This window comes from Bos mutus, chromosome 4 (genome assembly GCF_027580195.1).
Source record: "Bos mutus isolate GX-2022 chromosome 4, NWIPB_WYAK_1.1, whole genome shotgun sequence".
Taxonomy (NCBI): Eukaryota; Metazoa; Chordata; class Mammalia; order Artiodactyla; family Bovidae; genus Bos; species Bos mutus.
In genome coordinates this window covers 55,591,438-55,608,673 of record NC_091620.1, presented here as the reverse complement: position 1 = coordinate 55,608,673, position 17,236 = coordinate 55,591,438, and the positions used below count along the sequence as shown (strand labels likewise).

The following is a 17,236-nucleotide window of genomic DNA, read 5'->3' as shown; positions in this document are numbered from 1 at the left end:
TCTTTACCTTGAATCATGACAGTAAGATAAAAGACGGAGGAAGATGGCCCTGTGAAAATCTGTCACTTCCATGGGAAAAACATCTCCAAGAATATGCCTTCTGAGCCTGTCTTTCCAACTGGAAAACGAATTGAACAAGAATATTAACTACTGTCAAGAAGCCAGTCTTAGATGGGGATAAAGGGAGGCAGAGAACTAATACTTGGGTGGGAAAAGTGGTTTGATTCTCCTGAAATCTATTATCCTGCTATAAGAGATTTGGAAATCATATAAAAGGAAATTTAAAAACAACAATATGAGTTGATCCATCAGGTAAAATAATGATGATAAAAGCCGGCCGATTTTACTGTACAATATTTTATTAATGATTCCCAGGTAAAGTGATAATAAATTTAAATCCATTTAAAGTCCAATGTTCAAAATTCATCCCTTTTAATTAGATGAAACTGCTTTTACCTATTCCTGGTGGGCTGCCGTCTATGGGGTTGCACAGAGTCGGACATGACTGAAGTGACTTAGCAGCAGCAGCTTTTACCTATTATTACCTTGCTCCTAGACATACAGTTATGTCTCTATCTTTTATATTTTGGCTGTGCTGGGTCTTGGTTGCTCTGCAGGCTTTCCTCTAGTTGCCGCAAGCAGGGGCTACTCTCTAGCTGTGGTGAGCAGGCTTCTCTTGTTGCAGAGCACAGGCTCTAGGGCACACAGGTTTCAGTAGCTGTGGCACGTGGGCTCTAGAGCACAGGCTCAATAGCTGTGGCACACAGGCTTAGTTGCTCCATGGCATGTGTGAGCTTCCCAAATCAGGAATGGAACCTAAGTCTCCTGCATTAGCAGGCAGATACTTTACCACTGAACCATTAGGGAAGCCCAGTCTCTTAGCTTTTTAAAAATATAACACCTCAATTTATCCTTGGTTACATTTCAGATTTTCAGAGCATTATTAGACCTCTAATTATTAATATACAGAGAAATATATCATTCTGATATCATTCTGATTAATATATCAGAAATTTATTTAATTAAAAATGATTTAATTATTCAGAATGATTTAATTATTCAGTTGTTCATAGACATTCTGCATAAAATACAGGAAACTGTATTTGCCTTTATTTAAAGAGAAAGGCAATAACCCGTGTACGAGACAGCAAAGAGACACTGATGAACATCTTTGGACTCTGTGGGGAGGGAGAGGGTGGGAAGATTCGGGAGAATGGCAGTGAAACATGTAAAGTATGCGAGTTGCCATAAAATAATCTCTCCAGGAAACTGTATTTGTTTTCATTTTTATTTTTAAAGAGAAATAAAATAAAATTGGAAGAATTAAAAAAAAAAAAAAAAAAGAAAAAAAAAAAAGAAGAGAAGGTGAGAAGAAGAGAGGAGAGGGGTTGTAAAGATTGTGATCATTGTCAATTCACAATTCAAACCATTCAGAACTCCATTTAGAGAAAACTAATACAAAAGGAATAATTGTGCTAAATGGGATTAAACAGGAAGAGAGAGAACATAAATGAAAGAAAACCTCATACAATTACAGATAATTGGAGGGCACTTATATATTTTTCTCTCATCACTGACACAAAAAGATAAGATTTTCATTTCCTTATAATGGAGCCATTAATTGTTTTATTGTAATATTAGAAACATCTTGTTTCTAAGTGTATGTCAAAGGACTAATTTTTTTTTTTCAAAAGATCAAACAACAAATAGAATGAAATTTCAGCACGAGAGAGTACCCCTGATAACTTTTAGTTTGAAATGCAGATGAATATCACATTTCTGAATCTGGTAAGTTTGCCAAAATAAAACCCTAATACTGAATTTATAATCTAGGGAGATGTTTAAACCAACACTAGCAGGCAGAAAACTCCAATACTGATTGAATAACATGAAGATAAAGAAGTATGCATTCAATTTATTTTTAAAAAATGCATATGCCCCAGGGAAGTAAAGCATACCAGACTGATACTAGAAGCAGAATGTTTTTTATACGCTAATAGGTCTGTTCTCCCCTTGGTTTATGTACAATCCCCATTAATGTCAATTAGCATTATATACCTAAATCCAGGGAAGCGTAGCTCTAATTTATAATAATAGTTTGCACTTACGTATTTTTTTGAAAACTAATTCAGTCTCACAAAGCCCTGCAGCTTAAATCACTAGCATTAGCATCCACCAAACGACTGGCTAACAACCACATCCCAGTCTAAGGGTTGGCACTAGATGACCCAAAAAGGTCCCGTTTGCTTCTGAAAGTCTGTACTGATAGAAACGTAAAGATTCGAAGTCCCTTGTCCTAATCATTATACAGCACAATAAATATTTATTGAGAATTTTACTAGAAGATAAGCCCCATGCTGGATGCTGCTCAAAAAGGTCCTACGGAAGTCCAAAGATGAAAGTGAAGAAGCGAAGGCTTAGAGAGGTTGTGACACACCCAAAGTCAAAGAGTCAGAGAGAGCTGGAACTGGGACCCAAATCTATTGACACAAAATTTGACACTTTTTTTTTAAAAAACAATACCTGAAGTCATGGTTTATGTAAACAAAGTGTCCTGGCAGTTCCTGGTCGTCTTAGTGTTTCCCACTACCTAATATTCACATCGTGTGAGTGAAAATCAATGGTCAACAATAGTCTTATCAAGAACAAGAATTTAGAGGGACTAAAGGAAGAAAAAAATCAAGAAAAGAGACATTGTAAGAAACAATATAAAACTGAGTTGACAATTATCTGTAGCTAGAACTGCAATTTTCACTAAGGTAGTCATTAGCCACATGCGGATATTCAGCGCTTGAAATGTGCTGCAAGGGTAAAATAACCATGTTTTAAAGACTTACTGTGAGAAAATATTAAATATCATTAATAATTTTTATTTGCTTATGATGAAATTATAATATTTTAGATTGTTGCTGTTTGCTGTTCAGTCACTCAGTCATGTCCAACTCTTTCTGACCCTATGGACTGCAGCACACCAGGCTTCCCTGCCCTTTACCATCTCCAAGAACTTGCTCAAACTCATACTTTAGGTTCAGTTCAGTTCAGTCGCTCAGTTGTGTCCGACTCTTTGCGACCCCATGAATCGCAGCACGCCAGGCCTCCCTGTCCATCACCAACTCCCGGAGTTCACTCAGACTCACGTCCATCGAGTCAGTGATGCCATCCAGCCATCTCATCCTCTGCCGTCCCCTTCTCCTCCTGCCCCCAATCCCTCCCAGCATCAGGGTCAACTCTTCGCATGAGGAGGCCAAAGTATTGGAGTTTCAGCTTCAGCATCAGTCCTTCCAATGAACACCCAGGGCTGGTGTTCAGAAATGAACTGGTTGGATCTCCTTGCAGTCCAAGGGACTCTCAAGAGTCTTCTCCAACACCACAGTTCAAAAGCATCAATTCTTTGGCGCTCAGCTTTCTTCACAGTCCAACTTTCACATCCATACTTTAGGTATGCAGGGTTAAATAAAACACATTATCAAAATTAAGTTTACTTGTTTCATTTTGCTTTTTTAATGTAGCTACTGCTGTTGTTGTTTAGTCACTCAGTCATGTCTGACTCTTTGTGACCCCATAGACTGCAACACACCAGGCTTCCTTGTCCTTCACTATCTCCCGGAGATTGCTCAAACTCATGTCCATTGAGTCAGTGATGCCATCCAACCATCTCATCCTCTGTCGCCCCTTTCTTCTCCTGCCCTCAATCTTTCCCAGCATCAAGGTCTTTTCCAATCAGGTAACTTAAAGTTTTGGAGCTTCAGCTTCAGCATCAGTCCTTCCAATGAATATAGCCACGCACATATATTGAATACATCAGTGATGTACTTAAAAGAAACACACTTTGGAGAGTACATTCCAGATTGCACTCTGACCTGAATGAGGAAAAATTGGCATCATTTTTGAAAGAGCTCTGTAAGGTTCTCCAGTTTAGCTGAGGAACTGGTGAGGTTACAGTCAGAGCCAGATAATGCCCATCCTTACTCATATATTCACTCAAGTATACCATCCAAGTATCTAATTGTTTTCTTTTAAGTGAATAGGAATAAACTAACTCATATATGTCAAGATAACTCAAAAGTTCTACACATGAGGAGACTAGAGAAATAAACTTATAAGGTATATACAGGAGAGAGAAAATACTTTCCTCAGAAAACCAATGAAGACCAGGAGTTTCTCACATCTAATTTTTCAAAAAGTTATTATTTTATGAATTGTGGTAAAACAGAACATAAAATTTACCATCTTAAGTATTTTAAGTGTACAGTTCAGTAGTATTAAGTACATTCACATATGGTGAAAAACAATTGTGCTTGTCAAATTATGATTATAATAATATTTTAAATATCTTAAATGTTATTTAAGAATTTAAAGTCATACATAACAAATGTATATCATTTTCAATTTTTTATCCTCCTTCCAAATCTTTCAATACTCATCTATCATAGCTACATCTATTTGTAAGTTATTACATATCAATCTTCCCAGGTGGCTCAGCAGTAAAAAAACAATCCACCTGCCAATTCAAGAGATACAGGAGACACAGATTCAATCCCTGGGTCAGGAAGAGCCCCTGGAGAAAGAAATGGCAACCCACTCCAGTATTCTTGCCTGGAGAATCTCATGGGCAGAGAAGCCTGGTGGGCTATATATATAGTCCATGGGGTCACAAAGAGTCAGACACAACTGAGCAGCAGCAGCATAAACTAGTCTGCTTTTTTCAATTTTTTAAAATGTTTCACATTATTGCAGTTCTTAAAATAATGAGACAAAATAATGATAAGAAAAAGAAAGTGAAAGTGAAGTCGCTCAGTCGTGTCCGACTCTTTGCAACCCCGTGGACGGTAGGTAGCCCACCAGGCTCCTCCGTCCATGGGATTCTCCAGGCAAGAATACTGGAGTGGGTTGCCATTTCCTTCTCCAGGGGATCTTCCCGACCCAGGGATCAAACCCAGGTCTCCCACATTGCAGGCAGACGCTTTAACCTCTGAGCCACCCGGGAAGCCCATGACACATCAAATGAGAGTACTACAATTATCTGATCATTTTCCAACTACAGAAAGCTGATTTACCATTTCTTACAAAAAAATGATTAATACCATAAATGAGCAACTTGATGAATGTCTTTTTTCTTTGCAAACTACTTTCTTAAACATCCAAGGATAGAACTATGAAGTGAAAATATGCAAACTCTCTCTTTTTACTAACATCTCATCCTTTTAATTTTTTTTCAAACTTACCTCTCCCAATCATCCCAAATATATGGTTACATGTTTCTCTGCTCCCTTTATCATCTGTTTATTCTATCTCCTTGGAAAGAGAAAGAACTTCTTAGCTTCTAAGTAGTTATAAGGAAAAAATGCAGCCACATCATCAAATCCCTGATACTTTCTTCTCAGTCTATCAGTGTACTGTTTTTTACTTGCCAATGCAAAGAGGCAAATAGGCCTCTGAATGGTTTCATCACATATTCCTTTGTGTTATCAGCCAAAATCATGCTCATTTAAAATCACAGACCAAAGTGCTCTTAGATTTCTGCGTGACTTTAAATGATTTTTTATATATCTATACCACACAAATAAACAGAATGGAAGGAAGTTTTAAGCATAGAAAAAGTAACAAATAGCAAATTAGAAACCACAGGATCTCTGTTTAAAATTGTGCCTAATACAGCCTCAGTTTTGCAGAACAGAAAAATCAGCCAAGTACCTTTCTAGAACGTTAATGGCTATCAGTCATTACATTACATATATGTCATGTGACACAATTAAACTTTTAGATTAGTAAACACTTTTCCTCTGTTACAACAGAGGGTTAGTGTTCAAGTGGAGGAAAAAAAATTCTTAGTACAGATAAAAGCATTAAAACACAAGTTAAACTATAGGGTAAGTCTAAATTTCCCCTATTTCAATTCAACCATTCAGTCCTGCTTTGACAAACAAATACACATGAAAATTTTACAACATCAAAGAGAACTTATTTTCCAAAGCTCTTCTGCCAAATGCAATAAGTACTGGTATTTGATGGCAAAGAAACTGAACTTCAGCATTAGTTACATTAACAAACTCACCTCTTCCTCTGATACACAAGTGTCAGATGTAATACACACTTTGGGGAGCTCTCCAGATTTTGTGACTTTCTGATCGGTACATATAAAATGAATATTGAATGATCATGAATATATACATATACACACCATGAATATGTACAAATATGCACAAATATGCACAAATCTCCTTTTTCGTCAGCCTGACTATAGATTTGCTAAAGAAAACCTATGATGTCTATGTCTCACCTGGAAATAATAGAAGCAAGGACTTTGGAATAGATGATTTAATATCTGTGTAACACTGAGCAAGTGGTTTAACCCTGCTTTAAGTCTCAAATTCTTCAACCATAAAATGGAAATAAGAATGCCACCCACATAAGATGATTATGTTACATGAAATAATAAACGAAATGTACCTCAGACTCAATAGATCCTCATTAAACACGAATTTCCCATCTTTCCCATACTTTCTTTCTTAGGTCCTCCAAAAATATATTCAGGTGATTGAGAAAGCAGTATTATAATTATCCAAATGAGGAAATACAGGTTTCTGACTGTTGAAAAAAAGAAACTCTTGACATAGTTACTTTCTTTCAACATTATGAAAGTTGAAATAAAGGTGAAAGTTCTTTGACAAAGTCAAGACTTTTCTTCCAAAATTCTAGAATAAGGTATAGAAATTGTGGTGAGCAACTGGAAAAGCCTCATTCATTGGAAACCAGATCCTTCCCATGTAAGAATCACAAGATGCTTTTCCAGAGTGAACATGCTAGTCCTCTCTCCTTGCTTCAGCAGTAGGATGACCTCAGGAAAGAGGTCGGTAGATGCCCCAGTGAAGTCTGATGTGATGGTAGGTAGATACTATACAGGAAAGGCATGTTACTAAAATTATAATGTGGTGATGTGGTTTGGGGGTTCCTATCCAATCAAAGATACAAGATATAAGAAATAACTTGCAGTTAAAAATGGGAGAAGAGTTGTTAGCTGAACTCTTTGTACATCAAAATTCATAACTATTCGTGGTGCATCTTGAAGCCAATGACCCACAGGCTGCCACCCACAACATGCTTAGACACAACTAATTGCAAGATGATAACCTTAAATGCGATAACCCTTGTCACTTCACTGTCAGCTAACCAAGAGGCCAGTCCCAGAAAAAACCTTTGAGCTATTCAGAGGAGCCCACTACATCCCTTCCTGTTCATCTTTAAGGAAACTTACAAGTGATTTTGGCGTAGTGGTAATAAAACCAGTATGTCTTTGAATTATACTCTACATCTGAACTCCCAATTGTCTTATTCTCGTTAGAAATCCCAATAGGGCAACAACAACCTGCACTATTTGAGGGACCCAGAGCAAAATCAAAATATGGGGCCTCATGTTCAAAAAGTCTTAAGAATTTCAAGATGGCTACCACAGAGTGTTCAAACCAAACACAGGGTTCTGTGACTGCACAGATAAAGCCCACCTTGGACAGGACTATGGCGGTGACTGACAAGAGACTAAATAACAGATTCCATCCCCAAAACAGCTGACCATAACTTAGCACATAGGCAAGTATTTGGGCACTAGCCTGAAAATAGCACAGATGTTCTGTTTTCTTAAATCTAACTAATTGCAGGAGAAATTATCTTTAGAATCCATAGACCACACTGATTATGAATTAATGAAATTTTAGTAACCAAAAAAAATATAGGTTTCAAAGTACAAAATATAGAAAAACCTAAGTTCAAAGGCTAGGAAAGTTGCAAAAATTAGCTTTTAAAACATTTTGCTAATTTGTGCTGTGCTTAGTCATTCAGTCATGTCCGACTCTTTGCAACACCCTGGACTGCAGCCCATCGGCTCCTCTGTCCATGCAGATTCTCTAGGCAAGAATACTGGAGTGGGTTGCCATGCCCGCCTCCAGGGGATCTTCCCAACCCAGGGACTGAACCCAGGTCTCCCACATTGCAGGCGGATTCTTTACCGTCTGAGCCGCCATTACTATATGCTAATTTGGGGTGGATTGTGAAAATGCCCACAATCCTTTACTCCTTCAATAAAGAAGAGTTTATTTTCCCAGCCCTTTGATCTGGGTTGGTCAAAACCAATGGGAATTAGAGACATAGCACAGGCAGAGACTTGAAGAGTATTTGTATATTGGGACCTGTAGCCACCAGGTGAACAAGCACAGGCCAGCCTGCCGCACAGGAGATACATGTGGCACAATCACTCCATGTAACTGTGAGCCAAATGCCAAATATGTAAGTACATCTAGTCTCCAGCTGACCAACTAGCTAACCAGAGACACATGAGTGAATTCAAACAAGAACAGCTAACCATGGCCCAGGTCAGCAGAACTGCTCAGCTGATTTGAAGACTCATGAGCAATAATGAATTGTTGTTGTTTGAAACCACTAAGGTTTGGAATAGTTCGCTATACACTAAAATTGTTAAATGTTACAAATAGTATTTCAGCTCAGTAAGAAAAAAAAAGGATTATACAATAAGCAGGGGCCGAGACAACTAGTTCACCATTTTTGATGAGAAGATCAGATTCCCACTAAATTGCATAATACATTCCAGATGGATTAAAAAAGTATATATAACGAATGATAGCATAAAAATGTTAAAATAAATTCTTAGTTGATATTTATGTACTCTTGGCACAGGAAGACTTTCCTAGACAGTGATGTCTGAAGGAAAAAGAGGAATAGATTTTACTATGCAAAGATTTTGTAAATTTTACTTGTCTAAAAAATAAAAGGCAAATGCCAAATTGGTAAAATTTTACATATGAAGAGAGATTACAATTCTTACATACACAAAGTATTTTTTACACATGACAAAAGTATGCTAAAAGCTTGCTAGCTTAACATACACAAAATAACAAAAAGCTGCACTAGTTGATAAACTATTGACCAAAAGGTTTTACACATGTAAATCACAATAGAAGAAAGGTAAATGGCTGGTTAACATTTTTTAAATGTTCAACCTCACTGATAAGCAAAGAAAGATTAAGATAACAGTAAAATTATCTTACCAGGTTAAGAATTGTAATTATCAAAAACAATAATACCTAGAAAACAGACATTATTTTATAAACTGCCAGCAGAATTATAATTCAGTACATTTTTGCTAAGCAATATGTATGTGCACGTGTGTGTGTGTGTGTGTGTGTGTGTGTGTGATATGTGTTTGTTTGTGAGTGAGAAATATTTTTTGACTGAGAAATTTTCCTTCTAAGAATACATCGAGATGAAACAACCTGGGATGCGGAGAAGACAGTCGCTTGACCTCATGATCCTACACCCCAAGTCATTAGAAGACTAGAGACTGTCTTCAGTTCAGTCTTCACTGTGTAGGCTAGTAATACCAAGAGTTTCTTCCCAAGTGGCGCTAATGGTAAAGAACCTGCCTGCCAATGCAGGGGACCTAAGAGACGTGGGTTTGAATCCTTGGTCAGGAAGATCCCCCGGAGGAAGAAATGCAACCCACTTCAGTATTCTTGCCTGGAGAATCCCACGGACAGAGGAACCTGGCAGGCTACAGCCCACAGGGTTGCAAAGAGTCAGGCATGACTGAAGCGACTGAGCATGCACACACCCAAGAGCTTCTGCTAAACACCAAGGGCACAGAAGTCATACTGCCTGCCCACCCTGGCCTTACCCACTCTATACCTGGCAAACTGACATTTGGTTCCTAAATAACAATAGCTACCATTACTGAATGAAGAGATAGTAAGCCAAACTTTGACCTCAGAACCTGTACAACTATACCATCACTATTACATGAATAAATATATTAATACCATATCAATTATTTCACACTACAGCCAACTCAGCAACATACAATCATTCATTTATGAAGGGATTTGGGCTTCACCCTCAGTTTGTCTTAAAAAATTTATTGGAATTCATAGCAGCTCCTGGACATCTAGCACTCTTAAGACCTAAGCAGAAAAAAATAAATCCCAGAACTTAGAATGTAGAAAAGACAAAGAAAGTCTTGCTATATATAAAATATGGAAAGCATTAAATCAAGGATCTTCATCAAACCCCTTTAAAGATCCCTCTGCCATTGTGTCCACAAAATGATACAGCACCATTAAAGACAAGATTCTTCAGCTCCAAGTGCAGATGTGGCAGGAAGCCTAAGAATGAGATAGATCATCAAAGATACATGAAGAAGAAGAAGGAGGGGAAAAAAGAAGGAAAATGAAGAACAAACCAAAACAAAAAGTATACCTAAGAGAGAAAAAAAAGTCTGGAACAGAAACAGCATTAGTGCTTACTGACCTGAGTCACGTAATTGCTTCAGCACAGAAGAAATTTGCAATCTGTATTTGTAGAACAATTTACCAAGCATTTCTACATCCACTATGGAATAGAATCTTTGTAATAAGACAGTGAGTATGTGTTCCTTTTTATGGAAAGAAACTGAAGTTCTGGGAAGGTAAGGAAATTGCCAAAAGCCACACAGCTTATAAGTGACAGAACTGGGGTCTTTGGTCTTGAAGCCCCATGTTCTTGCCAAAAATCTACTATTGCTGCAGACTGTCCCTCCAATTGCTACTGATTTTCAAATAACCATGAAAATTTCAAGAAGCAAATATATTATCAATACATTTAGTGATGTTCACATAATAAGCTATTTTTCTTCTTTTTGTTGTTGCTGTTGCTGTTATTGTTTAGTCACTAAGTCATGTTTGACTCTTTGTGACCCTATGGACTGTAGCCCACCAGGCTCCTCTGTCCATGGGATTTCCCAGGCAAGAATACTGGAGTGCAATGCCATTTCCTTCTCCATGGTTCTTCCCTTTAGAAAAGCTAACTATGAAAACAATATCTGATTCATTCTTCCAAAAACAGCAGAATGTGGTAGAGAAGCAGTGTTGGGGAGGGTGTTTTGTCAATAAAATGCAACATGAAGAAGTCTTGTGCGATGGAGCTGCTTGGTATCTTGAATACACAAGACGGTGGATACACAGACCTACATAAAACTGTATAGAACTTAACACATCCACAAATAAGTACAGGTAAAATTGTGGAAATTTGAATAAAAATCTACAGATTTTATCAATGTCAATAATCTGGTTCTAATATTATACTATAGTTTTACAAAATGATACCACTGGAAGAAAGTGGGTAAATGATACATGAAATTTAGCTGTATTTTTTTATAGTTTCTTTTTAAATTATTTATTTATTGACTGTGCTGGGTCTTCAGTGCTGCTTGCAGGTTACCTCTAATTGCCGCCAGCAGGAGTTACTCTTTGTTGTGGTGCGGAGGCTTCACATTGCAGTGGCTTCTCTTAACTGCGGAGCATGGACTCTAGAGCATGCAGGCTTCCGTAATCACAGCAATCAGGCTCAGTGGTTGTGGCTCATGGGCTTAGCTGCTCTGAGGCATGTGGGATCTTCCCGGACCAGGGATCGAACCTGTGTCCCCTGCACTGGCAGGCAGATTCTTATCCACTAGCGAAGTCCCTAGCTGTACTTTTTGTTATAACTGCATGGGAATATACAACTATCTCAACAAAAAATTCAATCAAAAAAATCAACAGACTATGTATATCATCAACACTGATTTTGAAATGGATCACTGATATTGTATAGAAGATATAATGTAAGAAGACATAATGTAGTTAATCAAAGCTGACTTCTTTATAGTAGAACTGGAAGAGAACTTATCCATGAAATTTCAATTTTAAAAATTATTATTTCAAGCCTGAGATGATAATTTTGAATAGTTTTTAAAGATGTAATACCTTAAGAGTAAGACTCAGATAACCCTAGTTATGCAAATGATAAATCATTGGTAGAAGAAAGACTCAAAGAGGAAGAAAAAAGACTTTTTGAGCTCGAACAAAGGGCCATTAAAGAATTCCATCTCATGGCCAACTGGCACGTGAAAAGATGCTCAACACTGCTAATTAATAGAGAATGCAAATCAAAACTACAATAAGGCACCATCTCACACCATCAGAATGGCAGTACTAAAGAAGTCTACAAACGACAAATGCTATAGAGGGTATAAAGAAAAAGGAACCCTCCTACACTGTTGGTGGTAATGTAAGTTGGTGCAGCAACTATGAAAAACAGTTAAGGAGGTTTCTCAACAGCTAAAAATAGAGTTCCCATGTGATCCAGAAATCCTATTCCTAGGCATATATCCAGGCAAAACTATAAATCAAAAAGATACACATACCCCTATATTCACAGTATGATTCACAATAGCCAAGACATGAAAACAATCTAAATGGTCAAACAGATGAATAAAGATATGGTACACATACACAATGGAATATTACGCAGCCATAAAAAAGAATGAAATAATGTTATACAGCACCACGGATGGACCTGGAGATGATCATACTAAGTAAGACAAAAGAGAAAGATAAATATCATGTGATATCACTTATATGTGGAATCTAAAATATGACACAAGTGAATTTAACTACAAAATAGACTCACAGACATAAAGAACAGACTTGTGATTGACAAGGGGGAGGATAACTGGGGAAGGAAGGGATTGGGAGTTTGAGATTAGCAGACACAAACTACTGCATGCTGCTGCTGCTGCTGCTAAGTTGCGTCAGTCGTGTCCGACTCTATGCGACCCCACAGACGGCAGCCCACCAGGCTCCTCTGTCCCTGGGATTCTCCAGGCAAGAACACTGGAGTGGGTTGCCATTTACTTCTCCAATGCATGAAAGTGAAAAGTGAAAAGTGAAAGTGAAGTCGCTCAGTCGTGTCTGACTCTTAGCGGCCCCATGGACTATAGCCTACCAGGCTCCTCCGTCCATGGGATTTCCCAGGCAAGAGTACTGGAATGGAGTGCCATTGCCTTCTCTGAAACTATTGTATATAGAATGGATAAACAAGGTCCTATACAGCACAGGGAAGTGGCCTGTGATAAACCATAATGGAGAAAAATATGAAAAAGAATGTGTGTGTGTGTGTGTATCTGAATCACTTTATTGTACACCATAAACTAGAACAACATTGTAAATCAACTCTACATCAATTTTAAAAACAGAATTCTATCTTAAAACATCAGCTGACAAAAAAAATTGGATGTATGATCCAATTACTCTGTAAGACAATTTGAGAATTATGACAATTATGGGATATACCAAGAATTGTCCAAAAAACATACTAACCATAATAGCTACTATTTATGAAGCATATACTATACGCCTGGCGTTATGCTGGCTGCTTCAAAGAAATGACAGAAAATCCTCACAAAAACTCTGAAAAGTAAAATATGGATGGACCTATTCTAATTTACTCAAAGTCACATAAGTAGACAGTGACAGAGCTTGACTAAATTCTGACTCTAAAGCTTGTATGCTGTTCACTGTTTCATAATATACAGGAAAGAAACACCTAACCTTGGTAGTCTGGTATGTGACTCTAGGGTGAGGGAAAAAATTATATCTAGTAGTAGAAAACTACCACTGATATTATACTTACCTGCTTGTAAGTTCCATCCAGCAAGGTGTCCAGGTGTTGGAGGGGCGCAGGTGTTTTATCTTTGAACCTTGTTAACAGCCGACGTTGAATGGCCCGAAATTGTACAGCTCTTTCAGACAAGAGTTCTTCTAATTTTTCACCATTTATCCGCAACTACAATGAAGAATTTCTTTAATTCAGGCTAAATGTGCACAACAAAAATGTTTCTAAAGTAGGGATACTGGCGACTCCAATAAAAATTTGAAAAGGGTAAAGAGGAGGAGTTTAGAGAATTAAAACAGTATGATATTTGATTCATGAATACATAAATGATACAGTGAAATAGGCTGGATAGAAATTTAGTAAAAATGGCCCACTTACCAAGGGATAAAGACAGATTATTTAATAAACATTTTGTGAAAACTGATTAAATATACAAGGGAAAAAAAGAATAATAATTTATAATCTCTCCCCTAGCATTTATAGCAAAATCAACTGCAGAGGAATCAAAAGTTTAAATAAAACAAAAGTACTAGAAAATTGTATTTTTAAAATAATTTTGGCATGAGACAGATCTTTATAAGTCAAAAGCCAAAAGTCACACATATACAAACACACACACACACCTGATAAATTACTAACTAAAAAAAAAAGTCCTATGTGATTGCCATAATATCTAGAAAGCATCTATAAACTGATAAAAAAAAAAAGTGACCACAACCCAAACTAATAAGTAAGAAAAAGAGTACCAATCCATTAGAAAAGTAGGCAAGATCACAGAGAATTTAATACAAATAGTTCTCAAACATAACAGCCTTTGACCTAGCAATCACACTTCCAGGAATTTTTCCAAGAGGTGTGCTTGCAAAAAGTAATGTACATGCAAAGATATTCATTACAGAATTTGTTCTGTTCCAATTACAGTAAGATAATGTTAATAATCAAACTGCTATCAATAGAGGAAAAAGGTAGGTAGGTACAGATAAGCAATGCTAGCCAAAGATGCATTCAAAGAAGCAAAGTAAAAAAATACAGAATGTCATGCATGTATTTTTTTCTAAAAATTTGTACAGTAACATAGTTGTGACTACATAGAACAATTCTAGAAAGATCACAAGAAACTGGACACCAAAAGTTGCATCCAAAGAGACTGAATAATGGGAGGATGAGAATCAGAAATGACTCTTTTCCATATAACTCTTTAATAATTTTTGAATTTAATATTATTAAAATAAAGAAAACTGATCAAAGTCATAGGGAACACTCCATGAAACCAGAACATGTGAACTGCTACTTTAACTTTACAACAGTCATAATACTTCTGAAGTATCATATTTAGTATGTTCAGAAATCAAACATAGTTTACATTTCTGATATCAAACCAAACTCCCCTCTTTTTCAATGCATGTGTGGAGAAAACACACACAACTGGGGAAAAAACTTGGAATTTTAAAATTTATTTATTTTAATTGGAGGCTAATTACTTTACAATATTATAGTGGGTTTTGCCATACATTGACATAAATCAGCCATGGGTGTACATGTGTTCCCCATCCTGAACCCCCCTCCCACCTCCCTCCCCATCCCATCCCTCTGGGTCATCCCAGTGCACCAGCCCTGAGCACCCTGTCTCATGCACTGAACCTTGACAGGTAATCTGTTTCACATATGATAATATACATGTTTCAATGCTATTCTCTCAAATCATCCCACCCTCGCCTTCTCCCACAGAGTCCAGAAAACTGTTCTACACATCTGTGTCTCTTTTGCTGTCTCGCATATAAGGTCATCATTAACATCTTTCTAAATTCCATATATATGCATCAGTATACCGTATTGGTGTTTTTCTTTCTGACTTACTTCACTCTGTATAATAGGTTCCAGTTTCATCCACCTCATTAGAACTGATTCAAATGTATTCTTTTTAATGGCTGAGTAATACTCCATTGTGTATATGTACCACTGTTTTCTTATCCATTCATCTGCTGATGGACATCTAGGTTGCTTCCATGTCCTGGCTATTATAAACAGTGCTGCGAAGAACATTGGGGTACACGTGTCTCTTTCACTCCTGGTTTCCTCAGTGTGTATGCCCAGCAGTGGGATTGCTTGGTCATAAGGCAGTTCTATTTCTAGTTTTTTAAGGAATCTCCACACTGTTCTCCATAGTGGCTGTACTAGTTTGCATTCTCACCAACAATGTAAGAGGGGTTCCCTTTTCTCCACATCCTCTCCAGCATTTATTGTTTTTAGACTTTTGGATCGCAGCCATTCTGATTGGCATGAGATGGTACCTCATTGTGGTTTTGATTTGCATTTCTCTGATAATGAGTGATGGTGAGCATCTTTTCATGTGTTTGTTAGCCATCTGTATGTCTTCTTTGGAGAAATTTCTGTTTAGTTCTTTGGCCCATTTTTTGATTGGGTCATTTATTTTTCTGGAATTGAGCTTCAGGAGCTACTTGTATATTTTTGAGATTAGTTGTTTGTCAGTTGCTTCATTTGCTATTATTTTCTCCCATTCTGAAGGCTGTCTTTTCACCTTGCTTATAGTTTCCTTCATTGTGCAAAAGCTTTTAAGTTTAATTAGGTCCCATTTGTTTATTTTTGCTTTTATTGCCATTACTCTGGGAGGTGGGTCATAGAGGATCCTGCTGTGATTTATGTCAGAGAGTGTTTTGCCTATGTTCTTCTCTAGGAGTTTTACAGTTTCTGGTCTTACGTTTAGATCTTTAATCCATTTTGAGTTTATTTTTGTGTATGGTGTTAGAAAGTGTTCTAGTTTCATTCTTTTATGAGTGGTTGACCAGTTTTCCCAGCACCACTTGTTAAAAAGATTGTCTGTTCTCCACTGTATATTCTTGCTTCCTTTGTCAAACATAAGGTGTCCACAGGTGCGTGGATTTATCTCTGGGCCTTCTATTTTGTTCCATTGATCTATATTTCTGTCTTTGTGCCAGTACCATACTGTCTTGATGACAGCAGCTTTGTAGTAGAGCCTGAAGTCAGGCAGGTTGATTCCTCCAGTTCCATTCTTCTTTCTCAAGACTGCTTTGGCTATTCAAGGTTTTTTGTATTTCCATACAAGTTGTGAAATTATTTGTTCTAGTTCTGTGAAAAATACCGTTGATAGCTTGATAGGGATTGCATTGAATCTATAGATTGCTTTGGGTAGTATACTCATTTTTACTATATTGATTCTTCCGATCCATGAACATGGTATATTTCTCCATCTATTTTGTCATCTTTGATTTCTTTCACCAGTGTTTTATAGTTTTATATATATAGGTCTTTTGTTTCTTTAGGTAGATGTATTCTTAAGTATTTTATTCTTTTCATTGCAATGGTGAATGGAATTGTTTCCTTAATTTCTGTTTCTGTTTTCTCATTGTTAGTGTATAGAAATGCAAGGGATTTCTGTGTGTTAATTTTATATCCTGCAACTTTACTATAATCATTGATTAGCTCTAGTAATTTTCTGATGGAGTCTATAGGGTTTTCTATGTAGAGGATCATGTCATCTGCAAACAGTGAGAGAAAATCTTGGAATTTTATTACCCTCCTTTAACCCGAGTTTCAGCACTTAAGAAGCACTTAAGTAGCAACATCAAAGAATATTCTCTTGAAGGGAAAAAAAATTCATTACCAAAATTTAAAGTGATATAACAACTAATTTTTTAAGAAGAATATTGCAAAAGTTATCAATAGTTCAGTTCAGTTCAGTTCAATCGCTCAGTTGTGTCCGACTCTTTGCGACCCCATG

General features: G+C 37.0%; 1 protein-coding gene across 2 annotated transcripts in view; it reads right to left on the bottom strand.

Moving 5' to 3' along the window:
- The window catches only part of BBS9 (Bardet-Biedl syndrome 9), a 480,327-nt gene that overhangs the window by 215,788 nt on the left and 247,303 nt on the right, over positions 1 to 17,236 (bottom strand). For both annotated transcript variants that reach the window (XM_070369516.1, XM_005889113.2), the window contains one exon: positions 13,495 to 13,647. In XM_070369516.1, the coding sequence (XP_070225617.1) occupies positions 13,495 to 13,647 (153 nt within the window). The remainder of the gene's footprint in view (positions 1 to 13,494; positions 13,648 to 17,236) is intronic.